The 23,668-nt window shown below is 42.0% G+C and overlaps 1 protein-coding gene and 2 non-coding genes across 4 annotated transcripts; 1 reads left to right on the top strand and 2 right to left on the bottom strand.

The window, feature by feature from the left end:
• Positions 1–49: 49 nt before the first annotated feature.
• Positions 50–18,612, bottom strand: zgc:152891 (uncharacterized protein LOC767741 homolog). 2 transcript variants are annotated; one of them, XM_049592495.1, is made up of 14 exons: positions 18,451–18,612; positions 16,825–17,083; positions 16,364–16,445; positions 16,169–16,258; positions 15,963–16,078; positions 7,092–7,264; positions 6,858–7,001; positions 5,848–6,051; positions 5,616–5,702; positions 5,355–5,524; positions 4,660–4,775; positions 3,690–3,790; positions 929–1,099; positions 50–380 (listed from the first exon to the last, which is right to left on the bottom strand). In XM_049592495.1, the coding sequence occupies exons 1-14, from the start codon at positions 18,598–18,600 to the stop codon at positions 201–203; spliced, it is 2,043 nt and encodes a 680-aa protein (XP_049448452.1). In that variant the 5' UTR covers positions 18,601–18,612; the 3' UTR covers positions 50–200. The 2 variants fall into 2 exon arrangements, with proteins under 2 accessions (XP_049448452.1, XP_049448453.1); XM_049592496.1 differs by having other exon boundaries at positions 7,191–7,264.
• A 3,438-nt stretch (positions 18,613–22,050) lies between these two features.
• On the top strand, positions 22,051–22,123 carry trnav-uac (transfer RNA valine (anticodon UAC)). The gene has a single exon. It is a non-coding gene; the product is annotated as a tRNA-Val (tRNA).
• Positions 22,124–22,445: 322 nt separating this feature from the next.
• trnaa-cgc (transfer RNA alanine (anticodon CGC)) lies at positions 22,446–22,517 on the bottom strand. Its single transcript has one exon. It is a non-coding gene; the product is annotated as a tRNA-Ala (tRNA).
• Between the last annotated feature and the right edge of the window lie 1,151 nt (positions 22,518–23,668).

The raw sequence follows: 23,668 nt of genomic DNA, 5'->3' as shown, positions 1-23,668 counted from the left end.
CAGTTCAAGTCCAAAGAAGTAAAATTGATCAATTTTTGTAATCGAAACCAAAAAAAAAAAAAAAAAAAAAAAAAAGCTGACATGATGGAGAAAATGATTTAATCTTATTAATCCGGGATATAATCAAACATCACATCCAGCTGTTCACATTTCATTCATAATAATAATCTCTGTTGTTGGATGACGCTGAAGACGCAGCTTTAAATGGCCACGCTGTTCTCAATGTGTCCAGGACAGAGGTAAGGATACGGCAGCTCCAGCTGGCTGTTGCGCTCTGTGATGTCATCAGAAATGGCCTTGAGCTCAGCCTGCACCACCTCGACCAGCCTGCGGTGGGCGCCGTCTCTGAAAATCGCTTCCTTGTAGTGACACAGAGGAAGCTGCAGGGGGAGACACACAGACTCACTGTAAATGCTGTAGCATGTAAATGTACACTGTGCCGACATTTCGAATGTTAGCATGCTATGTTAGCATTATCATGTTAGCTGATGCATTTTAAGATAAGCTGAACCTTTGTTGATCTCCAGCACGTGGACAGAAATATATACGATAAATTATTTGAAGAATATAAAACTACAATAAGAATCAAAGTAAAAATGAAAATTATACTCTACAAAAGTGAGTGTAACTGGATTAATAGCAGCAAGTCAGCAAATTGTTAGTGTGTTACTATAGACATTTAATAGAAATATAATAAAGTTTGTAAAGTTATAAAACTGTATAACGAACAGTTTCCGTTGTCGTCCGCTGTCACTGGCAGCGTTTCTGTATTTGGTAGTTTTAGCGTTTTGCTGCATGTGTTGTCAGATCTTTGAAGATATGTTTTTAATTTGTGTGTTGAGCCCTCTGGGCTGCTGTAGCCATGTTTTAACAAAGGTATGTTTGATGTTTTCTGTGTTTAGACAGGACGGAGAGGATGGAGCCTCACAAAGTTGACGGAGGGCTGCGAGAGCATAGTCAGCGCCATCAGGACGCGACAGGTTGTGTTCACATCAGGCAGGAAGGAGATGATGTCGTCCTCCTTCACCGAGCCTTTGACCTGTGGAGGAGGACGCAACATGGAGGCGGGACAGTTCGGCATCCAGAGAGCGAAATCCAACTGAGGGACAGAGAGAGAGAGAGAGAGAAAGAGAGAGAGAGAGAGAGAGAGGATGACAGCAGAGCTCAGAGAGATGAGAAAACACTAGTTTAAAGAAATCAGTAAAAGATATTCATATTTTAAAGATAAGCATCACTGTCTCCAGGTGATTCCAGGTTTTTCCAGGTGTCAAGGACTTCTAATACACATGTTTTAACAGTCCTTCAAAGGAAATGTTGTATATCAGAAAACTATGGTTCATTAGAAAATCGAAAGGGTTCCCAGCTCTGACTGAAAGATTTTATCTGTGACGGGAGCAACACAGTTGATTAGATTCTTTACGTCAAAATATCTGAGACGATGAAACAAAACTGTCCAGTCGAAGAGAACAAGAGTAACCTGAGACTGTTTTAAATATGAAATGAGACCATTTGTTTCACTTATTCAGACACCAGAAACCTCAAAGACTGTTTTTATGATATGTATTTTTTTTTTAAAAAGTATCTCCTGACCTCCGCCTTTCAATGTGTTTTAAAGTAGCTGTGTCTGAAATCATTCACTCATTCACTCCTCCCTACTCACTATATTGGAAGTTCTACCTAGAGGACTGTATGGTGAGCTCATCCAAACTTTCGGACACTACTCAGGTCATTTTCTCAGCACCCTTCATGACATCATTGCTGTCACACAATTAAAACTATCAACATATGCTGGTGAACCATCCATAACAAATACTGACATGTATATTTACCCAAATTAATTAATAACTTTATAAAGTACTTTAAGTCCGTGTTCTGTGGTGATGCTGCTCTGCACACATTAAACGAATTAAAGGCCGGTCCACCTTAAGAGAGCCCGAGTAGGTTTGAATGGGCATCAGGTGTAGCTCATTCATGCTACTCTATATATATACTATGCAAATCCTCAGACTGCAAAGACACTGCTGCTCATTCCTGTGGTGAGTTATGTTGAAGCTGTTTGCTTTGTTTGTTTGATTTGTATGCTTTGCCAGCTGACACCGGGTGAGAGGCAGAGTTCACCCTGGACAGGTCACCAGACTATCACAGGGCTGACACATAGAGACAGACAACCATTCACACTCACATTCACACCTACGGACAATTTAGAGTCACCAATTAACCTGCATGTCTTTGGACTGTGGGAGGAAGCTGGAGCACCTGGAGGAAACCCACGCTGACACGGGGAGAACATGTCAGAGCACCTGGAGGAAACCCACGCTGACACAGGGAGAACATGTGGGAGCACCTGGAGGAAACCCACGCTGACACGGGGAGAACATGTGGGAGCACCTGGAGGAAACCCACGCTGACACGGGGAGAACATGTGGGAGCACCTGGAGGAAACCGATGCTGACACGGGGAGAACATGTCGGAGCACCTGGAGGAAACCCACTCTGACACGGGGAGAACATGTGGGAGCACCTGGAGGAAACCCACTCTGACACGGGGAGAACATGTCGGAGCACCTGGAGGAAACCCACTCTGACACGGGGAGAACATGTGGGAGCACCTGGAGGAAACCCACGCTGACACGGGGAGAACATGTGGGAGCACCTGGAGGAAACCCACGCTGACACGGGGAGAACATGTCGGAGCACCTGGAGGAAACCCACGCTGACACGGGGAGAACATGTGGGAGCACCTGGAGGAAACCCACTCTGACATGGGGAGAACATGTCGGAACACCTGGAGGAAACCCACGCTGACACAGGGAGAACATGTCAGAGCACCTGGAGGAAACCCACGCTGACACAGGGAGAACATGTCAGAGCACCTGGAGGAAACCCACTCTGACACAGGGAGAACATGTCGGAGCACCTGGAGGAAACCCACGCTGACACAGGGAGAACATGTGGGAGCACCTGGAGGAAACCCACTCTGACATGGGGAGAACATGTCGGAACACCTGGAGGAAACCCACGCTGACACAGGGAGAACATGCAAACTTTGCCCCTAAATTCCACCCAGCTTGGTAGACAGCTTCCTTCCCCCCGACTAACAGTTCTTAACCTACACAGCCACATTTTTGTATGTTCAGGTTTTAGCTTCACCTAGGACTGTCACATAAGTTTTTATGGTTGCCAAGAAATATTGTTTTTTACATCTTGTTGTTAGTTCATATATTTAATAAACATTATTGTTATTACTTTGACTACTTGTCTTTGCTGTCCCCTTCCTGTCAGACTGGTAAAGAGGACCAGCTGAAATGGTCCCAGTCCTCACCCTCTGGTCACATTATCATCGAAAGTTAAAAATCTACAGCAGGCTGCATTCAAGTTGCTCTCTCTCCTCTCATCTGTCTCTTGTGTCCATTCGATACAGTCCATCCGTTCCATTAGTGCAATGCATGATGGGATACGTTGCGTGGTGAATGACCATCACTTGTACACTACCTTTCTCAGTGCATTGTGGGATACTTTGAGTCCACTATATAGGGTATGATAATTCTCACTATACATTCAGACAGCACTACAACATGGCAAAGCCACTATTGAGTAGTGAGTAATTTTAAGCACAGTCGGCATGTGATGACATCAAGACAACATCGAGATGGAACATACAGTCATGTGATCATCCAGTAAGTCACCCACCTGGGAGAAGTTAACGGCAGCGTGTAGAGCTGAACAGGAGAAAATTATCATGGTGACAAACTTGGACACTTCTGCTTTGGTGTTAAAAGATGGAGGGAAACCTGGAGGACGAGAGGAGAGACAGTCCACAACACCAGTCATCTTCTGTTTGTCCTTACGACTTCAGAAAATAATAGACATAGCCGCCGTGACATCACCAAATGGTTTGTGAACTACTGTGCTGAAGCCTTGAGTTCGGCATGTTGACCGTTGCCATCTGGTAAAAAAAAAAAATGGTTTGGGTCTCTGTAGCTAATTCAAACATTCACAATGACTGTACGGGGGTGAATTAATTGATTATTATGGGCGGGCAGCTTTGAGTAACAGGTGGGCACTGTCCATTGACAAATTGCTACTACGGCGACAACATCGGTTAGTTAACGTAACCCCAGATTCACTGAGTATACGTGTAGCCGTAGCTGGCACTATTTCAGCCTGATTTCAGTTCATTAAAGTTAACTGTAACATTTAAATTGTCTATAAAGTCTTGTTTAGTGTTTAGTTGGATTTAAAGAAAGGAGTCAGATGTTCAGTTTTCCCAGTAAATACATTTTTGTTTTAATGGTTTTAAGCCTATTTTTAGCTAGCAAAAAATTAGCGTCAACATAACCACATTTAGCCATAGTTGCAAATGCACCGTGCTAACCAAGCTAGCAGCTAGCATTACTGTTAGCTTCAAAAATGGTCACTTCTGGCTCCGATAATCCACAATGGTAAGGGCCAAATACCACAAAACAATAGGTGACATCATAGAGGCCACATTTACTATTGACACAGTCTACTGTATGCTTGCAACCAGTGGAGTCACTCCCTGGTGGCCATTAGAAAGAATGCAGGATGCAACCTTAGCAATGGTTTCATCCACCCCTTTTAAACAGTCTATGGTTTGTTCTCTATGACATCATCAAGTGACAGATTAAGACTCAAACACCTGAGTGCTGGCTGAAGCCATGTGTGTTGATGTCAGTGATCCAGTGTTGAAGCTCAGAGTCCTGCTGCACCTCAACGTCTGCACTGTAATACAGATCGACCCAGCTGACCACAAACCTGCAACACACACACACACACACACACACATAAACACACATTCTCTCCTGCAGTGTTCAGTGTTGATTTTTGTTTGTGCCAAATTTGAAGAAACTCTCTCAAAGATTTCTTGAAATATCACCTCAACAAGACTAAGATGGAAGCACGGTCCCAGTGACCTTGACCTTGGACCACAAAATTGTATTTAGTCCGTTGTTGAGTCCAAGTGGATGTTTATGCCAAATCTGAAGAACTTCCCTCAAGGTGTTTTGAAGAGCTCACATTTACCAGAATGAGACAGACACAAGGTCACAGTGACCTTGAGTTTTGACCACCAAATTCTAATCAGTTCTTGGCTGAGTCCAAGTGGACGTTTGTGCCAAATTTGAGTAAATTCCTTCGAGTTGGTCTTGAGATATGTTCATGAGAATGGGATGGACAAACAGACGGACAGATGGTGAAGCGAAGGTATAAAACTTGTTTACTAGGGAAATATCTCTTTGGGGGGACAAGCAACTCAGAGACATCTGAGATGTGATGAGGAGACGTTCCAGTTTCTACCTCTTCATGTAATTACCTGCTAGAGGTCTGTTTGTTTACCTGTGCAGTGCGTCCCAGACTCTCAGTGCATCCTGGGCGTAGTAACTGTGTGGGAGTTTGTCCACGCCGCGGTCCATCAGGTCCTCAGGGACACACAGAGACTGATAATGAATCCTCTTTGACGCCCGGGAGAGGAGGACAGGTAACGCCTCCAGACCAGAACCAGCCGCCTGGAGGGACAAGACCAGCACAGGAACAGGTAAGTGCACCACACTGCTCTCTACACAGTCTCTGATACCTGTGTCACAGCTGAGGATGAACCTTATCAAACACCCCATCAGCTGCCAGCAGCGTCGCTCGGGCCTGAAAGTTGATCTGTAGTGACGTCCTGATGTGCGGCATCAGCAGCTGTCCGCAAAAACAACAGTCAGAGAACACACATTTAAAAACACATGACAGAATTTCTGGGTAGATCAAATCTAACACTGCAGTCGGTCACTGTGACGTCATTCTCTAATGTTCAGCGGTACAGGACGAAGGTGAGTTGGTACACCTGGTGCAGCGGGTGCGGCCCCGGCAGCTGGCGCAGCGTGGCCACGCAGCACAGCTCTCCCAGCATGTGAGTCCTCATGTAGTGGGAGACCAACTGGTGACACTGGAAGTCTGCGCTGTGAACCCAAATCTTAGCCAGCAGCCAATCACAGCCAGGGTCAGAGGGCAGGAAGACCGGGTTGTGAGGGCCGGGTGTCTGCTGCAACTGAAGAAGGACAGACAATAAATGACTGACTGACAGCGGTGGAACGTTACCTCAGTTCCTCCTGGATTTCACAAGATTTTATTGGCGATTGTTGCAACTGAAAATGTCTCACTTCACAGCAGCTTTTCTGAAAAACAGTATCATGATGCATGTTGTGATACTTTGAGGCTTTTTCCTACAATGAAATTAGAGGAGCAAGTCAAAATTGCAGTGGTAGCAATTTAAAATAATTCAAAAAAATTAATGCAGTTTGTTCCAGTGAGAACAAAACCACTGAGTAAATCTTCAACTCACCCTGATTCTTTCAGCACGTCTATTAGATGTTCAAACAACAGCCTGGCATGTTTGTCTTGTCTGTTTTCAACACATTTCAGAATCTCTCCGGCTGTGTTTTGAGGTTGAGAAGTATTTGTGTTCCACCGCAAAGTTGCACACGGCATAAAACAGTTAACTCTCTGCTGTGCAGAACATCAGGGAGTTGCTTTGCCTGACCTTCAGCAGTAATTTGTTTGGTTTGTAAATGTAAAAGTTTGTGTGGTCTGGTATCATGTCGTATTGTGTGGTGTGGTGTGATGTGCTGTGGCGTGGTGGGGTGTTGTGCCATGCTGTTCCACCAAATTCTAATCAGTTCATTGTTAACTCCAAGTGAATGTTTGTGCCACATTTAAAGAAAGTCCCTGAAGGCGTTCTTGAGTTAGGGGTACATTCATGAGAATGAAATGTCAGATGGGGGGAAAGACACAATGATGGGTTGCTTTAATTTATAATTATTTAAATGAGTTCTGTATGAAACACCTAGAGCTCACCTGGATGGCGATGGGGACCAGCTGTCTCTGCTGGTTCAGGTGGAGAAGGCACAGCGGAGCGGACAGGTACGTCTGCTTCTCGTTTATCACGTTGGCTGGGACGCTGTCCAAAACCTCGTAGTCCAGCAGGTAAATGTTCCCTCGCTGTTATATAATGAAACATTACAACACAGAGAGGCTGCGTTAAAGGGAACAGCTGGCATCAACAGCTGGAAGGCAGACAGGCATACCCACCTCTAGCTCCTGCTCGAGGGAGGAACCTCCAGACAGGAAGGGGCGGAGCATGTCAGAGGTGACTGATAGGTTGGGAGGAAGGAGGCGGGTCTGACGTACCAGCAGGGGGTTGCAGCCGTTCAGACACTGGTACCCAAAATACCAGTCCTCGGTCCAGTGAGCCTTAATAAACCCTAAGAGAGGAAATAACTTTTCAAATTAACAGACAAATAAAGTGACCCTGATCCTGCTGCCGACACTGGACCGTAATCAAAAATGATCTGGCCTGGCATCTGCCCAAACTCAGCAGACGACATAAGCAGGGCCTCGTCCGGTTGCCTGGCTAGGCTAAGACTCCAGACAAATGACATTCCAGAATCGGGCCAAATATTCTGGCCTGACCCCGGCTGCCGACACCACCATCACTGTGGTCTCTCTTCTTTTCCCTCCCATCTCTTTTGTGACGAATCTCTATAAAGCTTCAGCATATGCTTAAATTTCCCTCTGACACCGGTCACCTTGTGATGCCTCGGGTGACTCTGTGTCTCCTCCTTTCTTTAAACATCTTTGTTGTATGCAATCATGTTGCATCCAAGATTTGCCTTGCATTCTGTCTGAACACACAGCCAAAAACACTAACTAGCAACACACCACAAAGCCCCTATCGTTGTTCCAGCCCACTTTAGACAAAACCACACCCAATTTGTCGTCGCATAGATGAGACTTAAAATAAAAGAAGCTCAGACCCAGAGTTGCAGAGAGGAAGCTGCAGACATTTTATAGCGTCTGACAAACAAGCCTCTCTGTACACACACATTCAAATGGGCTTCCCATCACTTAAACTGTTGCTTCATGTTATTCAGATAACCAGATCTGCAAGTTTGCTTTTCCCCTGTTAGCACGTACACAGATTTGGTCAGAGAGAGGTCAGGTCATCTGCACTACAGCGTCCACATGGAGCCAGGTCTCACTCCGAAGTCGTTGAAATCCTGCACTTGTGCACTGACTTGTGGCATCAGATACCAACGGAAAAAGCGTACTTTAATGTCGGCATGATATGCGGCCAGTTGCCATTAGAGTTTCATGACACTCGGCAGCTTCAGGGGGAAACCCGGTGGGACAAGGACCAAAGTTAAGGCAGCAAAGGTCCCAGTGGGGCGGGTAGGAGGGGTGGTGTATGGGTCCAACAAACACTGACTTTCACCCGAGAGAGTGGTGTTTGTGTCCCGTAAGATTCTAAAGGCAAATCCTGTTCTTTTTTCCGAAACATAACCGTGTTTGTTGTTGAAGGAAGGAAGGAAGGTTATTGTACCGATGTAGAGCATTTATTTTGAAAGAGACTTTATGTAAATGTCAAATTTCCTGTGAAAACAGAAGTGTATTTTGAAGGAAAACAATGCCTGTAACAGGCAGAAGCTGACACAGTCCCAGAACATCAACAACAAATGCCTTGCAAGTCGTATGTGGACATGAAAAGTCCATTTAAAACCATCAGTATGTGACGAGATCAGAGTGAGAATGTGTTGCCACATGATGGAAGTGGGCTGCCTGGCATTAAGGCCCAATTAATAGCTGCCAGCCCACTGCTAGCCAGAGCTGATGAATGAGACTGCTGCTAACTAGTCTTTCCTCGCCACTCAGAGACTACAAAACCAGAAGGTTTGCTGATCCGGTGGGTAGCCGATGGGCCGGTCCAGACACTGAAGGTGTGTGAAATATGACCGCTACAGCAGCTTGTAAAAACGCAATATGGGTAGTTAAAGGGAAACGTTTCCAGGTTTCAACCAGCTCTGTGTCATCACAATGTGTGCAGTTTGTGCAGATGTTCAGTCTTTGGCTTTTGCTGCCAAATGAGCGGGGAGCTCTGGACACTGGCGGCACAAGGGGGAGTCAAACACTATCATCAACCCACACTGCAAAGACTGCAAAGTTTTCATTTAGCGGCTGTAGCAACTTCGGTTCATCCAGCGTAGACATACACATGTAAACAAGACATATTAGCCGCCTTTACACTTCCTGTTCAAGGCACAAACGTTGCACCTTTATTCCACTTCACAGTTCTGTATGAAAGGTACAATTGTGGAACGTGGGGATGGAGTTGTCTTGCCCTAAAACTGGCAGCAGAAGTAGTGTGTCATGTTATGTGTGCAGATTTTAAAAAGCAGTTACCAGTAGTTAGCAGCTAACTCAAAGAAAATGTATGCAAATCAGGAAAACAGTGAGGTCCAGGAGCTCCTTACCCTCCGAGCAGAGCATGAGATCAGTTGCCACATAACAGGGATGGTAACTGATTGTTATTGACATGTTAATGCCATTGTTATTGTTTATAAAGAGCTGCCGGCACAAATGTTATATGTCACATTAGAGGCTGATGCACATCACACCAGCCATGCCTCTTTTTCCTCCGGAATGCTGTCATACTGTTGACGTTGTTTGGCTCTGTATAAAAAAGCAAAGCCGGCATAATTAATGAACTTCATTGGTGCCTTACTGCAGGATCTCTGTGTAAAATGTAGATACATAAAGGAGGTAGCAGGGCATCGAACCTGGACTCAAAGGAGAGGAATTATGGGGGATGGAGTTCTTCGTTGAGTATGTTTACTTGACATTAGAGAAAACCAATTGATTGTTTTGGTCCAACTAAAATCGGATTAAGTCAAATTCAATGTAAAAGTCAGACCAACACGATAATGCGACTGGGAGTTGTATTCCTCCTGCATGTATACAGTCAATCAGACCCAAACTGGCCGAGGCGCTCTGAGCATTAAATGTGTAAGAGAAGAAGAAGCCGGTAACAACATGGAGAAATCTACATCCAGAGCCGTGACTTTTTGGATGGACCAAATGTACAGAGCTGTAAAGTTGTCCACCATGGTAGCAGTTAGCTGCTAGCTAACCGTAGCTAACTTGTTTGTCCATTGTTCGGTCTGTGACGTAATAGGTCAACAGGAAAAAGGTCCAATACTAACAAGCTGAAAGGGGGCATATCTCCACCTATCGTAGAGGAGTCGCACATACTTGGCTCAATAAATGGATTCCCCTCCCGTGCTTGTATACTGGGACAAGGACAGTAGGCCAGTTAGATGTCCTCGTCCAGCTGGGACTGCAGCTACACTTCACTGTGAAACGAGTGTGTTTGTGGACCCAAATGCAGTACCAGGTTCGCAGGAACAGTTGGTAATGACTTTTATTAGCACCACAGCAAACAGGGAATGCAGCAGGCAGAATAAACACAGAATAAAGTTCGTTCTTCGGGCAAGTTGCCCTCACACAGTCTCTGAGGCTCAGATGAGGGAAAGAGAAGCGGCCGTGATCAGCCACGGAACCGAGGGGAAGCTCCAGAGCCCCCGGTTCCACACAGTTCAAAACTCTTTCGGAGAGAGGGGAAGAGATGAAGCTTACGGCAGCCAAAGGTGGCGAGGCAGACGCTCCGTAGCCAGAAGAGCCGTCAGCGAAGGCAGAAGCACCGTTGAGGAGCAGGCAGGAGGGTAGACGAGGCCGGGCGGAGGAGTCGAGACCAGACGAGCAGGCAGAAACCAGAGACGCTGAAGCAAAGCACGAGGTCGGGGACAGAAGGCAGGTGAGTTTACCGGGAGGCAGACGAGGAGAGCAGGTCGGGGACAGGCAGAGTTGGCACCGGGAGATCAGGCAGGAGAAGAACGCTGGAGAGTCTCACATAATGCTAAAGAACAATCTGGCAGTGAGTGAAGGTGCTGGAGAGGCTTATATGCAAGGCTGGTAGATGAGCTGCAGCTGTGTAGGCAGGTGAGCAGAGTTGGGCTGATGAGGTGGGCGTGGCTGGCAGGTAGAGTGAAGCAGAGGGAGGAGGAGTGGAAAAACACTGCAGCAGAGTGGCAGGAGAGGACTGAGAGACAGGGATTGTGACACACTGAGCATGTAAACATACTGACTGTGGAGCATGCTCAGAGCGCCTCGGCCAGTTTGGGTCTGATTGACTGTATACATGCAGGAGTCACATGATCTGGGTGTGTTAGTCGCACTTTGGGAAATTTACTTCAGTACGATTTCAGTCACACTAACATGTTTACATGTATTTTAAAAGTCCAGTTTTAGTTGGACTGACACAATATATCCATTTTCTCTGATGTCATGGAAACATACTGATTGTTCATCTGACTCTGATTCAGTTCTTCTGGGCACTTCTTCATAAGAAAGATGGCTGACGTGCAGGTGCTGGCATTCGCTCGCTTGCTCGCCCTGACTTAATTCTCGTAAAATAAAAGTGATTAAAGTGCCCGCCGGGCACTACAACAACGAGAAAGCTTACACACACTGTTAAAATGGAAGATATTAAAAAAACTCTGGCCACAATCCAACTAGAGGTCGGCAAAATCGCAACGCAACAAACAGACATCCTGAAGCTCACGCAACAGGTGAATATGCTCCAAGCTCAGGTGAACGGCTATGAAGTTAAACTAAAGAAGAAAGATGAACAGATCAAAGAATTGGAAAAGAGACTGGATGACGTAGAGCAATACTCCCGCATCGATGATGTGATTATCTCTGGATTGAAAACACGCCACCGTGCCGTGGGACAAACGGAATATCCAGTTAACATCGGATGTAGGCCAACTTGAAATGGGTGGCTTCCTCAACCAGCGGACTGACAGTTTCCAACACGTGAGTCTGTGTCGATCTGCTAACAAGCTTCTTAAATATCTCTATGGCTTCTGTTAACTTACCCACCACTGACATTAACTCTTTAGTTTTCAACCCGTTTGAGCAGAACATGGACAGTTATGGCATCTATGATACCTTCTTTCATCCTGACATCAATCAATCTAATTTAAACTCATTAAAACTGTCTTGCAATTATTACTCTGAAGTACAAGTGAATACACTGTATCAAACCCTGAACCTCTATAAAAAGCTTTTCTCTACTTTCCACTTGAATATTCGTAGTATGGCCAAAAATTATGACGAATTTAAAACTTTCTTGTCTACTTTAAGTTTTCCTTTTTCAGCCCTGGCCCTTTCAGAGACTTGGCTGACTGATGATGTATTTAATTTATTCTGCCTAATTATACAGCATTTCATTCTTGTAGAAAGAACAGAAGAGGAGGGGGTGTCTCATTATATGTTTGAACACCTTTAATGCTGTTTCTAGAAATGAACTTAGTGCTGAATTTGACACCACTATCACTGAGTCTATATTTATTGAAATTCCATCATGTCAGCAATTTAATGGAAATAGCATTCTGATCGGTTGCATTAATAGACCACCAGATTCAGACATCAACACATTTATTGACGCACTTTATTCCACTCTCGAAATAATAACCAAAGAAAGTAAATTATGTTTTTTACTTGGTGATTATAATATTAATTTGCTCAAATGTGATTTCACACAAACGGTTGATTTCTTAAATGCACTTTATTTTTTTAATTTTTTTTTAATTACTAAACCATCCAGAATCACCTCTTCATCTGCTACTCTCATTGATAATATTTTGTTTAACTCTTATGAATTTGAGGTCACTTCAGGCCTCCTGATGTGTGATGTCTCTGACCACCTTCCTGTCTTCCAATTAGGGATGCACCGAAATGAAAATTTGTGGCCGAAGCCGAAGCCGAATAATATTAAACGCTTGGCAGAATACCGAGTACCGAATACCAAATGTCGTTGTTTAGTTTTTCATTAGTTTTTGCAGATGAACCCTCCAGATTAGTGTTGTCACAGTACCAAAATTGGGACCCACTGTATGATACCAGTAAAAGTATCACGGTTCTGAGTAGTATCACGATACCACAGCAAAAATGAGGCAGATGTGCCTTTTGTCATTTATAAAAAGATAAATCACTTTTCTATAATACATCAATGATATTTCAATGGAATAAATTACTTACTGACTTATTCATACTTCAAAAACAGCATCAATAAGTGATTAACATAGGGGGGATCAAAATAAAATAAATGAATGAAATAAGAATCAACCAGCCACCCTCCTCCCCTGACAAGTAAAGAACAGTCCCTAAAGTGCGGTGAGGTTTGTGGGCCGTTACCTGCCACAAAGAGAGAAATGTGAACGGCTCGTTTCTCCTCTGACATGTCACATACCTGTGTTCGGCTGGCTCGGCTGTTCAGGTACTTCTGGGCAGTCATGGCGCCAAGAAGAGGATATTATTGGAGCCGACTTCTCCGTCACCGGTAAGCCGATGGCCGCCGTATTTGACAGGAATGCATTACTGTCTGTGTCTGTGACCCCCGTTCAACCCACAATCGGTGGGATTCGCCTTTAGTTTCTGCTGCTGGTTGAAATCTGTAGGCTGCTCGCACAGCGTGCTGAATGATTTAAGCCTATTTTGCTCGCTCAAAACTATTTTTAGTCGCAAATGCGAGTGCGATGACGGACGGATCGCCCCACTACCCACATTTTATTCCGCCCGTCACCACATGCTGTTTGATTGCGTTATCAAAACACGCCGCTATTATTCGGCCTTGCTTTTAACTTATTCCACCGAATACCGAATGTGTGTGTTTTTTTGCAATATTCAGCCGAATATATTCGGTTACCGAATATTCGGTGCATCCCTACTTCCAATTTATCCACTCCAACTTTTCTAAGTCTAACAATCCTAAGAATGAGCCAAATAAATACCGTAAATTCTCTAGAAACAGCATTGATAATTTTAAGTCGGCCATTAGCTCTATCATATGGGATAGACCTCATCCCATAATGCATATGAATTATTTTTAAAGTCCTTTAATAAGGCAGATGTATCATTTCCTCTGGTGAGCACAAAATCTAGAAATAAATCCTCCCTTATGAATACTGAAACCTATAAGAAATGTAAAAACCAATTCACAGCCTTAGTAAGAAAAGCAAAGAAAACATGCTACTCTACTCAATTTACTCAAGCTTCCAATAACATTAAAACAACATGGCACCTCATTAATCACTTATTGAATCGCACTAAATCTCCATTTGCTGCCCCAGAGATGAATGGTAAGAAGGGGGTTCTCTCTAACCCTACTGATATTGCTAATGGCTTTAATGACTTTTTTTATATCTGTTGGTTCAGAACTAGCATCTAGCATCAATGGCTCTGACATAGACCCCTGTTCTATGATCAAAGGTCAGTATCCTCCACTCCAAAATTTTGACCCGCCAACTTTACAAGAGGTTCGTAATATCACTTTGTCATTGAAAAATGCAGCCCATGGTCATGATGGCATCAAAAGTGTCCTTATTAAAGAGACCATTGATTATATCATCAAACCCCTCACTCACATGCTCTCTCTGTCTCTTAAAACTGGAATTGTCCCCCAGGATTTAAAAATTGCTAAAGTCATACCGATCTTCAAGACTGATTAGACTATTCTAGATTATTTAATCACTTAGCAGCCAACAATATTTTATATAAACATCAATACGACTTTCGTAAATGACATTCTACTGAGCATGCCCTCATTCAACTTGTCAACTATATTTCATTAGCTCTTGATAATAAAAAATTTGCCCTTGGAGTCTTCCTGGACCTGAGTAAGGCATTCGATACGGTCAGTCATGATATGCTGCCCTGAAACGGTTCAGAAACTATTTAACTAACAGAGAGCGATATGTTCATTTGGCAGGCTTTACTTCCAAGAAATCACAAATTATGATTGGTGTTCCTCAGGGATCAAACCCTTTACTGTTTTTAATTTACATCAATGACATGGCCATGATATGCACTAAACTTCTCCCAGTACTATTTGCAGACGATACAAACCTCGTAGCTGCACACAAAGACTTTAATATTTTAATTAAAACTGTCAATGAGGAAATATCTTCTATTGCGAAATGGTTTCAATGGAACAAACTTACCTTCAATGCAAAAAAATGCAACTTCATGATTTTTTGTAATACTAATAAACATTATCCTATAGAATTAGCTAAAATCTTTATCAATAATACTCAAATTGAATTGGTTCAGCATACTAAATTCCTAGGAGTTATTATAGACAGCGGTCTTAAATGGTCTGATCATATCGACCTTGTCTCTAAGAGATCTGCGAAAATGTTTGGCATTTTGAGGAAGGTTTGTCCCTTCATTCAGCTTATTTAACCTTATACTATAGCTTTTTGTTCCCATTCATTAATTATTGTAACACTGTCTGGGCAGCAACCTATCCTACATACCTGAATAAATTAAGTGTCATACAGAAGAAATATCTCAGATTTATATCCCACTCAAATAGATATGCACCCTCGGCACCCCTATTTAAAAAATATAAAGTACTCCCCACTGACAAGGTAAATGTTTATCAAACATGCTTACTCATGCATAAGTTTATTTATAGGAAACAAGATCTTCCAGACATCTTTCAGAATTTATTCATCCCCACCACATATGTACACACATATCAAACTAGACGCAGCAACTACAGTCTACTCTTACCCCGCACATGGACTTCCAGACACCAATTTAACATTACTTTTAGAGGTTCTAAGCTCTGGAGTGAATTAAGCTCATCACTGCGATCAATGTCCCCCCTTTCTACTTTCAAAAAGCATTTGAAGAAACTTCTATTACCCGCCTGATCCCTGTGCTCCTCCTTCTCTAACATAATTTTATCAATCCTTCTGATTGTGGGTGGCTTGCTTTTGCTGCGTCTTTCCTGGGTTTAAACTGTATTTTGTTGTTGCTTCTTGTTTTGTATTGTTTTTGTTTGTTTTCTCTTGTTTTGTTTTTTTGTTGAGTGTTTAGCCTGCATGTCATGTGATTGATATGGGCAGGTGTGGAACTCTGTACAAGCCTGCAGAGGCTTCGTTCCCACCTTGCACAGTTTTGTTCTTGTACTAAACTTGTGCTTAACAAATAAAACTAAACTAAACGTCTGGGTAAAAGAAGAGATTTACTTTGAATGTGTGTTGTCTTGTTACATACTGGCGGTGATGTTCTGGTGTCCGCTGTGGGCGAAAACCGTCTCCAACTCTGTGAAACTCGTCCAGGCCTGCACTCGGCTGACAAAGCCCTTCAGATAGTGCAGGTTAATGGCTGGGCTGAGGAGGAAGAAACAAACAAGAGCTCAGACTCTTCTCCTGAATCTGACCAGACTTCAGTCAGAGGGTTCATTAATCATGTGACTTCACCTCTTGTGTGTGTAGCTGAGGTTTGGCCCAAGTTCAGACAAACTCTTCAGGTCGACACACTGTGGAGCGCCATGAACGAACTCACGCCATCTGTCACAGAAAAAGGTTTAGATCTCTCTGAACCAGTTGCTTCATCTGTTTGAACTTATGTTAAAAGCTAACAGAGATCCTGAAGATACTAAATGTCTGTTGTACCCGAAGAGCTTCTGTTGATGCTGCAGCAGTCCGAGCCGCTGCTGCTTCAGCTTCTCCTCCGTCTCGTCCTTCAGCAAACACACTGCACAGGGATAACAGTCAGAATAATCATCATAGTATTAATAATAAAAATAATGTCCCCTCAAGTCACTGAAAATATAAAATGCTTAGAATGAGCTATAAACATTGAATACAATCACTATTATCTCTGTTCTCTCATGAAGATGCATTTTAATGGACTTTAATGTCTAAATAGATTTATCCTATCAGAAGACACTTAATCACTTGTACGAAGACTCCGAAACATTTCAGAACAAATCCCTATTTTCAGGTAACATTTATAAAAAGAACAAGTTGAATTTAGTGTTCACATGAGGCGGTCGTTCCTTTTATGGCCTCGGACATGAAAGTAAAAATGGTGAAATAAAAAATCCTTTTTCTAACTTTTAATATGAACGTACATTTCCCACTCCGCAGCTCCACGTCGCCGTCTGCTGGTCGCAGCCATTGGTCGCACAGGAACACCTGTACGTCTGGATCTCTCTCAGGCCCCGCCGCACTTCGCCCTCCCTCCTTGGTCCCTCTGTCTGCCAACCTGCGGACCTCCACTCGGCTGCAGTGCCAGTCCAAGTTGGGAAATCCGGTCCGAGCCTCCAGCCGGAGCCGGACCAGAACCAGGCGACCCAGTGGACTGTTGGCCTGAACTCGAGCCGGACACATCTGTCAGGACACATAGAAGAGATCGTCCTTTGTAAATATTCTGTAGCACTCGCTGAGTAAAGATCATAAGTTCCTTCCAGGACTGAAGAAAAGTGATTATTGCTGTGTTCTTTATTTTGATTGGGCCGCAGCAGGGCGGGTCACCTTCACAGGCTGCTCACCACCTGCTCTGATGTCTCAAACAGAGTCTGTAGCTTAAGTGTGGAGTATTTAATCATTTAGCAGCAAGTGAATCGCCAGAAGAAATGTTGTCATTGTACATTTCTGCAAACATTACATTTATGTTACACTTGCATTACCTTACTGCGTAGCAGACAAAAACCACTTGGTGATAGGAAAAGATCACATACCAGTATGTATGCTTAAAATACTGGCTTCTTGTGGCACTATTCCCAGCAGGAAACTCAGAAATAGTGAGATACAAAACAACCACGTTTTGTGACATTTTTCTGGCAGGAAATGTGGTGACGTCCCAGTGAAAACAATCATTTTTGTGGTACATTCCAGCTGGAAATGCAGCAACTTCAAGGTAAAAAACAACCACTTTTGTGTCACTGTCTCAGCAAGAAATGCAGCAATGTCTTGAGAAAAAACAACCACATTATGTAGCACTAAATGCAGCAATCTGGAGGTAAAAAACAACCACTTTTGAGGCAATTTTCTGGCGGGAAACATGGCGATGACTCTGTAAGAATAAAGAGCCTACTCATTGTGGTACTGTCCCGGCTAGAAACACGGTGATGTTACCATGAAAAACTATTTTTGTGGTACAAGTCCAGTTGGAAACAGCAATTTCAAGGTCAAAAACAATCACTTTTTGTGGCACTTTTTCAGGAAACGCAACGTCTTGGTAAAAATAACAAACAAAAAACAATGCTTTATCAGGCCCTATCTCTGGAAACAATCCCAGCATGAAATGCAGCAGTTTTGAGGTAAAAACAACCACTTTTAATGGCACTTTACCGACAGCGAACGTGACAATGTCTCCAAAAAAACCCTGCTTTTCATGGCAGTATCACAGCTGGAAACACGGTGATGTTGCCATGAAAAACAATCACTATTTGTGGAAACAAACCCCGCTGGCAATGAAGCAATTTCACAATAAAAAAACAACCACTTTTGTGTCACTATCTCGGGAAGAAACGCAGCAATATCTTATAAAAAAAACAACCACATTTTGTGGCGCTGTTCTGTCAGGAAATGTCTCAGTAAAAAAAAACCTGCTTTTTGCAGTACAGTTGTTGTTTGTTGGTCTGCACTTCGGCTGGCGTCTACAACATGATTATGAATATTATATTTTATTTCTGGCAACAGATCCATTTGTACTTGCTGCTCTTTTAAAACAGAGGAAATATGTTGAAACTCACTGATCCTGGTAGCAGATGATCGTTGATGCTGATGGGCGGAGTCTCCCCCTCAGAGCCAATCAGGCTGAGCCACAGGCAGCTGAAAGTTCCACAGGTGGGTCCAGGTGAGGTGTGGACCGTCACCTCAAACTCCTGACAGGAAGCCATCATGTCGCAGACTGACTGCAGGTAGAAGAACGTTCTTTATTCAGTGTTGTAAAGTTGAACAAGTGGTGATGAATCTTCCTCCTGCCAACTCTGACAACAGCTCATTTGTTTACGCCTCAGATTTGACTTGGAAATGAGCGACACCGAGGGTGAGTGGTAGTGTGGGCGTCGAGTCACATGACCCTCACTGACAGAGGAAAGCTACACTCTTTCATCTGAAAGGTCACTTCCTCCTTTCACTGTTTTCCTGATGAGGAAACTTCCTGCTCTCAGTTAAACAAGATATTGTGTTTATATTTATATCATGTTACAACACTACACCTCATACTGCATCAGATATAATGTACCATATTATACTATCATGTGAACATGCCACTGCTCTGTAATCTGTCATATACCAACAGTATATACAAATCAGTCTGGTTCCTCACACACCTGTTGACTCCTGCTGCCTTTAAACATTACTGTCACGCTCTCATGTGTATAAATAATATAATCTAAATAATACTCTGTATAGATTCTATTTTATTATTATTTTAGTTTATTCACCTCATATTATTATTTCTTCATGTTACTTTCGACATGTAAGCTGTATTTAATTGTGTTTTTCTGCTGCAACAACAGAATTTCACCTCTGTGGATCAACAAAGGTTTATCTTGTTTTATCCTACATCATCTGATCTTCTCGTCTCGTCTTATCTTGTTACCTTATCAGGTCTGGCCTTGTCTTGTCTCATCTCGTCTTCTCTTGTCTTACATTGTTTCATCTTCATCTTATTTCACCTTATCTCATCTTATGTCATCATGTCTTGTCTTATCTTGTTATCACATCTATTCTTACCTTATTTCATCTTATCTAGTCTGGTCTGGTCTCGGCTAATCTTATCTCTTCTCTTCTCTTCTCTTCTTATTTTGTCTAATCTTATCTCGTCTTGTTTTGTCTCGTCTTATCTTATGTCATCTCATCTAGTCTTATCTTGTTATCTTTTCTCGTCTTATCTCATCTTCTCCTCTCCTGTCTTATGTTATCTTGTTTCATCTCATTTTATGTCATGTTATCTTGTCTTGTCTTGCCTTGTTTCGTCTAATCTTGTCTCATCTCATCTAGTTTTGTCCTATCTTATATTATCTTGTCTCGTCTCATCTAGTCTTGTCCTATCTTATATTATCTTGTCTCGTCTCATCTTGTCTTGTCCTATCTTATATTATCTTGTTTTGTCTAATCCTGTCTCATATTATCTTGTTTTGTCTAATCTTGTCTCGTCTCATCTCGTCTCGTCCCATCTTATATTATCTTGTTTCGACTAATCTTGTCTCATATTATCTTGTTTTGTCTAATCTTGTATCGTCTCATTTCGTCTTGTCCTATCTCATTTTATCTTGTTTTGTCTAATCTTGTCTCGTCTCATATTGTCTTGTCCTATCTTATATTATCTTGTTTCGCCTAATCCTGTCTCATAATATCTTGTTTCGTCCTATCTTGTCTCGTCTCATCTCGTCTTGGCCTATCTCATATTATCTTGTTTCGTCCTATCTTGTCTCGTCTCATCTCGTCTTGACCTATGTCATATCATCTTGTTTGGTCTGATCTGGTCTTGTCTCATCTTGTCTTGTCCTGTCTCATATTATCTTGTTTCGTCTGATCTGGTCTTGTCTCATCTCGTCTTGTCCTGTCTTATATTATCTTGTTTCATCTAATCCCGTCTCATATTATCTTGTTTCGTCCTGTCTTGTCTTGTCTCATCTCGTCTTGTCCTATCTCATATTATCTTGTTTTGTCTGATCTGGTCTTGTCTCATCTCGTTGTGTCCTATCTCATATTATCTTGTTTCGTGATCTGGTCTTGTCTCATCTCGTCTTGTCCTATCTCATATTATCTTGTTTTGTCTCATCATCTTTTCTTATTTTACTTTTTTTGTCTCATCTCGTCTTAGCTCATCTCATCTTGTGTTATCTTGTCTCATACCATCTTGTTTCATTTTATGTTATGTCATCTCATCTTCTCTTGTCTTGTGTCATCTTGTTTTGTCTCATCTCATTATCTTATTTGGTGTTGTCTCATTTTATATGAAATTAAAGGAGACTCCTCTTGTCTTGCCTTCTCTTATATTTTGTTATCTTGTCTATCTCTTCTTATCTTGTCTCATACCATCTTGTTTCATTTTATGTTATGTCATCTCATCTTCTCTTGTCTTGTGTCATCTTGTTTTGTCTCATCTCATTATCTTATTTGGTGTTGTCTCATTTTATATGAAATTATCTTGTCTATATCTAGTTAGTTACACAGTTCTCTTCAGAAAATGTTTTCTAGGAAATTATTTGGTTATTACAGACCCATTAATTTAAATCAGATATGTATTGATTGGATAAATATAAGCATCTGTTTTAACACAGAATAACTTCAACATAACAACAAAACCAAAGGATCTACAGTGTTTTTAGACTGTTTTACTTTATTTAAGATGAATAAATGAGTCACATTGTTGAGAAATGATAAAATAGAAGCTTTTGTTAACCTTCTGCTTGACTGTTTTATTTTAATACTGTTAAAGACACCTGATTTAACCATACAAGACAATTTCTGTGTTTCTTGCAATTAAAAATTATACGAGCCTCGTGACAGGGTGGATTTGTCGTTGGTGTGTCTGAGATTTTGGTGGTTTGTATGACCTCAGCAGGAATTTACATTCAACAACTAAGCACAGAAATACACACTGCGGATTTTTAAAGGCTAACTCTGGTTTTATTATCGTCATTATTCTACACAGGACGATTTCTTAGGTCGTAAAATAAATTAAAATAAATTAAAATAAAAGGATTTCTTTGCCAAACTGACAGAAAATATACTTAACAGTTAGATTAATATTGATGCAAGTTAATGGTGATTTGTATTTTTTGTCAAATTGATTGAAATGAATAAAGAACAATTTGAAAAAGTAATAGTCTGTTTCTAAAGTCTTGTTTACAGCTTTTAGTACACATAAACTGACAGACGGACGGACAGGTGAGCCTACCTGCAGAGTGACGCCTCCTCTCCTCTCCTGTGTGGAAATGTTGAGTATCAGCTGCAGGTTCACTGCACGTCTCTTTATTTAATGCTCCGCCCACCACAACACCTCCACTTCCTGTTGGTTGGGGAATTTATTGGATATGTGTTGTTTGCAGTGGTGAAAGAAGTGCTCAGAGATCACTGAGTAAAAGTAGTAAATACCAAAATGTATAAATACCTTAATAACTTTATGCATCCAAATGTGTACTGAAGTATAATCTCCACAACTTGTGATATTATGATATTTACTAAGAGATCTCAGAAACACTTTGAGTCTGCATTGTAGTTAATATATTAGAAAGTTTACGTAAATGTAAGTTACACTTTATACAAAAATAAAGATTGGGCACAACACGATGAGGTCAGACGTATGAATATGTCTGTTCTGAGCAAGGTACGTGACTGGTTCCATAGTGTAGCGGTTATCACGTCTGCTTTACACGCAGAAGGTCCTGGGTTCGAGCCCCAGTGGAACCAGTGTTCCTTTTCATCTGTAACACAAAAAAGAAAATTTAAAAAGCAGTAACAATGACACGCGATTACAAACCGACAGAGAGTATGGAGGCTAAAACACAGTTCGTTTTAGACGTTAAAATCTGATTTGATCAAAATAAAAAAAAAACAAGAACTTTTCACTGTGTTTTGTGTGTCGGCTGTCACACACACAACAACTTTCTGAACTATATAACGACAGAATCAACAACACACAAGACTTGTACGTTGTTAAACGGCTAACAGTCTTTCAGAGAGTCACCTGGTCACGTGGCCTGTGATGCTCCGGAACAGGAACAATAAAAAGTGGAGATGCCGGGGATTGAACCCGGGGCCTCATACATGCGAAGCATGCGCTCTACCACTGAGCTACATCCCCACGCGGCAGAAAAAATGGTCCGGAAATCAGTATTTAACCGTAAAATGGCGGGTGGTTGTGTTACACATTCAAAACTGGACACTTTCCCCGCCAGAGAATTATTTTTAAATTACCAACATTTGATCATATTCACTGATCTTTAAAGACCCACTGAATTATTTGTTCTAAGAATATGTAAACCGTATAAACATGAAACTAAAGAACAGACCTTATGTTTATTTTAAAAAACAAAAAAAACAAATGTATCCTGTTATTCCATTTCTTTTTTATCAACACTTGAATTTGTGCATTTTCGTAAATACAAATATTTTTTAACTGATAGTTTGACATTTTCATTTCAGACAAAAAGCTGAGAAAAATGCATTTTTGTCAGACACTCATTTCTCAATTTCAAATTTACATAGTTTTTTTTCTCATTTCCTTACGTCAGTTTGAATTATATAAATGAAAATAATAATAATAATTATTATTATTATTATTATATCCTCTTAGAGGTATAGTGGAACACATCAAGTTCAGTATTCTATTGTCTCCATCTCCTCTGTGGTCGTCTTGTCCGTGTGTCACTGTCATGTCGTTTCATCCCACCAAACACATCTGCTTTTTCGTTCAAATCGGAATGTTGATCAAAACAGGAAGTGCTGAAGTCTGAGTCCATCATCGTGTCCATGGCTTGCGCAACTGTAAACTTTTCCATCATTGCCAGTGAGGCGTGAGCAAAGGGAGAAGGAGGACTGTCGACAACGCCACCGAGGGGCATTTCACCTCCAGGAAATTATGAAGTTGGGTTTAACCACTTAAGCATACGACACACGGGTTCGTTGATGCACAGGAGACGTGTTCCAAAAAAATGTATCTTTATTTAACGAAATAACAAGTTAAAATAGTTGCATCATTATAAAGGTTTCGGTAAAACAACTGCCGGTAGGCAGGGGCATGCGAGAGACAGGGCTCAGATCATTGATTTCTACGGGACTTACCTTGTTAAAAATAGATAAATTAAATAAAAACACAAGGAAACGACTGAGACTGAGTATCTCAGTGCTGTGTTCGTGCTGAAGAGGAAGCTGAGCTGGAAGGCGACACTTTCAGTTTACGCCCCAACCCTCACCTATGGTCATGAGCTCTGAGTAGTGAACGAAAGAATGAGA

This window comes from Epinephelus fuscoguttatus, linkage group LG12 (genome assembly GCF_011397635.1).
Source record: "Epinephelus fuscoguttatus linkage group LG12, E.fuscoguttatus.final_Chr_v1".
Classification (NCBI taxonomy): domain Eukaryota; kingdom Metazoa; phylum Chordata; class Actinopteri; order Perciformes; family Serranidae; genus Epinephelus; species Epinephelus fuscoguttatus.
The sequence above is the reverse complement of the archived record's forward strand: the minus strand, read 5'-3'. Positions and strand labels throughout refer to the sequence as shown.